Below are 5,014 nucleotides of genomic sequence, written 5' to 3'. Positions count from 1 at the left end.
AGTCATTTATCAAAACATTTATATTTGTTGAAAACTTAGAGTATCAGTACATTACCTCAACAAATTGAAATTGACCAAATATATTCAGTTAATTCTATGGATCATTTTAATAGAATTCAATCAGGTCCAATAAAATACAATTCTTACTTTTACTCATACAAACTTTCATTTTATTTCATATATTTTATACTTACTATTTATAGAAGACATTCAAACAGCTAAACAAAACACAATTATAGAGTTACTAAGTTCAATTTATAAAGAACAAATACAGAGTCGGATTAAGCATGATCATTTGTTGTCCAAGCTTGAACAGGTAGAAAAGGCAGTAAACAAAATAGGAGTGATCAATAATATTTCAACTGCAATGCCTGATTTTGATAGCACTTTTATGGCAAATTGGCCCATGAAAAACGAGCAAATGTTTCTAAATGTTTCTAAATGTTTATTAGAGGATTCGTTTGTTTCTTTAGTAGTACGTATATTGTTATTATAATATAAAACTATTTTATTTCTTTCACATCAAAACTAATGTAGGTTTACCACATTTATAACTTCAGGAAAATTGGTTTATGTCTATTGGCGGAAATTCAGTAAAAGACAATTTGAAGAGAGTTCTTAGTAACATTTTTAGTAATGAGTTTGCCATACATTGTTCTTGGACGGGAAGAGGAAAAAATGTTACTACCAAATTATGTGACTCCAAAATTGTGATTGTATTAAAAAGTAAATAAATTTAAATAGTTTTATTTAAAGTTCATTTTTTTAATTGATATTTTATTATAGGGTGTATAAAAAATCAAAAAGAATACAGTGATGCTTTATTTGAATCGTGTTTGGCTGATTGGTTCCGTTATGCCACAACAAGACACAAGAGATCGTTAGATTGATTAAACTTTTATCTTTTTCACAATTTAATTTAAATAATAGGTTATTTATACATATTTAATTTTATATAAAGTGTAAGAAGATTTTACATCCAAATAAATCATTTCATAAAAGTATTATGACTTATATAGCTTATAATAATTATCCGATGTAAACCATTTATATTATGTTAGTACTTATAAACAAAGGTGGGCTAGTTAATGAAAACAATTAACCTAAGTTAATTCAACATTTAGAATGATAGTTACAAAATAGTTAATATGGAAAAAAAATATAAACTCAACTCAGTTTAAAAGAAGATTCTTTTACCTTTTTAATTACAACCTAGTTCATCTCTTAAATTTTTTTAAAAATAATAACACATATTTTGTCAAAAGTACATTATATCTAAATCTATCTTATTACATACTACCTATAGTGATTAAATTAGTGAGTTAGTTATTTTTTTTTAATTACACTTATAGGCAAATATATAAGCATTACTTAAACTTGAAGCATTATTTTTTAAATTAACTGAAAAAAGTTAAATTATTACTATGGATTCTTTGACTGGCCAAATTATTCGAAAATTAATTAACCAATTTAATTCAAAATAAATAAATGTTAAACTAGTTAATGCCCACCTTTGTTTATTAATGCCAAGAATATACTTTATTTTAGTTTTATTTAATTGTCTGCGACATTTTGTTAAGTATCTATTTACCATTTCTAGAAAAAGAAAAGAAAAGAGCTTAGTCAGATAACAGGTCGTCACTTGAGGAGAATTATACAGGATGAGCAAGATAGATGCATAGCCAATTTAGAAACTTCCCTGCCACAACATTCAACTTCCATGGTGAATACAATGTTAGAAGTTACAACTTCACCTGTCCAAAATGAAATTGCAAGTAAAGCATTAACAGCATCTTATGATCTCCCACGTTTACTAGCCAATACTGATATTATAAATAATGTTGAAGAATCATTGTGTTTGAATAATAGTTCAACTGAAACTGTGAATAACAGTTCAATTTCAAATGACCAAATAGACATATGCGATGAACTAAGAAATTGGAATGTAGAGTTTAATGTATCACATAATTGTTTAAATAAATTATTAATCATATTAAGAAGTAAAGGTCTGGATGTCCCTAAAGATGGTAGAACTTTGATGAATACACCTAAAAATCACAACATATTGGCTATGGAACCTGGTGCCTACATACACTTTGATATAAAACAAATTATTAGTTCTCTATTACTTAAACATGAATTTGATTTATCTGGCATTACTATTTTAAAATTAGGTGTAAATGTGGATGGTTTACCTATATCAAAGAGTTCCAAAAGCCAATTTTGGCCAATTTTAATTAGTATTTGTAATGTACCATTATTATCAAAATATGTTTTACCAGTAGGTATTTATCACGGTTTAAAAAAACCTGATTCTTCTGCTGATTTTTTAAATTATTTTTTAAATGATATTTTAAATATTATACAATTGGGAATTCAAATAAATGGTAGGTTATTCAATGTTGCAATAGGACATGTTGTGTGTGATGCACCAGCTAAATCTTATTTGCTGAATGTTAAAAGTTTTAACGCTTACTTTGGATGTAATACATGCACTGATGAAGGTACTTATATTGATGGTAGAATGGCTTTTTTGTCCATGAATTCCTCTCTAAGGACAAACGAAAGTTTTAGGAATAAAACAAACGAGTATTACCATAAAGGACCCAGTGCTCTTGAAATATTACCAATTAATATGACAGATGACGTGCCACTTGATAATATGCATTGTACTTATATTGGGGTCACAAAAAAACTTATTGAATTCTGGGTGAAAGGAAAAAAAGATGTACGTTTATTGGATGTAGCAAAAGATGATATAAATGACAATATTTTAAATTTAAAAGCTTATGTACCATCTGAGTTTTCCAGACTCCCTAGGTTACTTGACGATTTTTATTTTTGGAAGGCTACAGAATTGAGATGTTTTTTATTGTACTATGGGCATATCGTTTTAAAAGGAAAGTTAAAAAAAAACTTTTATGTACATTTTTTGCATTTGGTTACTGCAATAAGAATCCTTGTTACACCTGAAACGTGTGTTTCTTTAAATGCAACTGCCAAAATATTACTTGACACTTTTGTAAAAGATTATGCAACTCTGTACAGCCAAAAGTTCGTCAATTACAATGTTCATAGCTTAATACATCTACCTTTTTTCGTTCTAAAACATGGGCCACTTGAATCTTTTAGCTGTTTTAAATATGAAAACTACTTGCAAGAAATAAAAAAATTCATGAAATGTTCAAGGTTTCCTCTGCAAGAAGTTTCTAATAGAATTTATGAAAAACTGAACCAAATTAAAAATCTCTCAAAAACAGAATATCCTAAATTTTCTAAAGAATTACATGTAACACAACATTTATCAAGTGACAAAGTTTATGAAAAAGTAGTTTTGGAAAATTTTTCAACAATAAACATAAATTCTATAAATAATAACTTTATCATGTTAAAAAATAATGATTTGGTTTTTGTTGAACAAATTATAATTACTTCAAACAATGAAATCAAATTTCTTGTCAAGAAATGTAATAGTTGTTCGTCTTTTTTTGATTTACCTAACTTTTCTTCCAAAGATATTGGCTCATATAGTATTGATCTTCAACTTATAAGTACACCTTATCTTGTTCAAGTATCTGATTTTAAATGTAAGTGTTTTTATATTCAAATATCAGTGCATAAAGCTGTAGTTATTGCATTATGCCATGATTTAGATATACCACAGTAGCTTTATTAAATTAAATTTATAAAATATATTGAGAGTAATAAAAAGTAAAATATACTAGGAACTATAATATTAAGTTTACATGTTGTATGATGTCTTATAATGTTATTAAATGTTACTTTGTGTCAATGAAAAATTACTTTGTATGTATGTAATCTAATCTAATATTGGTAAATTCATTTTATGTCTTATTAATTTATATGATTTTAAATGTAAATGTTTTTATTCATTAAGTTTGTTTTGATTGATTAATGTGAATATTAAAATATTTGATATTGTATAGTATATTAGGTCATATCTGATAAATATCTGTCTATCCATAATAACATTATTTTAAATTAATTATCTTTTAAAATACTAATTATGTGTCATATTGATATTGATTAATAATTATATAATTATATTAATATTTTATATTCTACTTTACTTTGTATTAAAATATTTTTTTCTCAAATAAAATAAAACAATTAGTCATTATTAATTTGTTTCCAAACTATAAATACAATTGTTGTTTCTTTTCATATTTTATAGTACTTAGTAAAAAAAAAAAAAAAATGAATACCTGTGAAGAATTAGGTATGAAATGTAACTAGGTATATTATTAAATAGTGAATATTCCTCTAACGAAGACCTCTCAATTGTTGAAATTTTTATGAATGTTGAGTGGTGACAGATTATAACCGGAGTGTCCGCTATTCAGAGGTTTCACTGTAATAATATTTTATTTATATTATTATTCTGAAACATTTTTAGAGTAAAATTGAAGTGTTTTGAAATGTTAATTGGTAACATATATAAAATATTATTTGTAATGTTATACAAATGTTATTTGGTAACATCCATTGAACATTACATGCAATGTGCATGGATAGTTACTTGTAACGTGTTTGGGAACTTACTGGTAACATGTATGGAATAATACTTATAACGTGCTTGGCATATAACCGTATAACTTGTATGGAATGATATTTTGTAATGTGCATGGAACATTAAAATAAAGCATTGTATTCATATTACAATTAAAGTTACTTTCTCCGGACATAAGCAGTTCCATACACATTGCAATTACGTGAATATAACATGACAAGTAACATTACAAGTTCCAAATTAATGTTGTAAAAACATCGCCGAAATATTCCATTGCACAGTGGGTAGTCGTAGGTATACGGTTGCAGGAATTCATCGTCGCATTTCGAAAATTATTACGTGCGCACAATAAAGTTCAACGCAAATATTTGTTCGACGAATCGCGAGTCGCACTGCGGTAACGGTGTCTATACTCGGTCGGATTCCGCCCCGACACCGCGGCGGTGTACCTAATAATAATAATAATAGTAATGATAATAATAA

At 26.6% G+C, this 5,014-nt stretch overlaps 1 protein-coding gene across 1 annotated transcript; it reads left to right on the top strand.

The window, feature by feature from the left end:
• The first annotated feature begins 238 nt into the window (after positions 1–238).
• LOC132953005 (uncharacterized) lies at positions 239–890 on the top strand. The gene is made up of 3 exons (XM_061025542.1): positions 239–475; positions 561–726; positions 787–890. Exons 1-3 carry the CDS (start codon positions 368–370, stop codon positions 888–890), a joined length of 378 nt encoding a protein of 125 aa, XP_060881525.1. The 5' UTR covers positions 239–367.
• The last annotated feature ends 4,124 nt before the right edge of the window (positions 891–5,014 follow it).

The sequence above is a fragment of the Metopolophium dirhodum genome, chromosome 9, assembly GCF_019925205.1.
Source record: "Metopolophium dirhodum isolate CAU chromosome 9, ASM1992520v1, whole genome shotgun sequence".
Classification (NCBI taxonomy): Eukaryota; Metazoa; Arthropoda; class Insecta; order Hemiptera; family Aphididae; genus Metopolophium; species Metopolophium dirhodum.
Note: the sequence above shows the minus strand (reverse complement) of the source record. Positions and strands in the feature narration are given on the sequence as shown.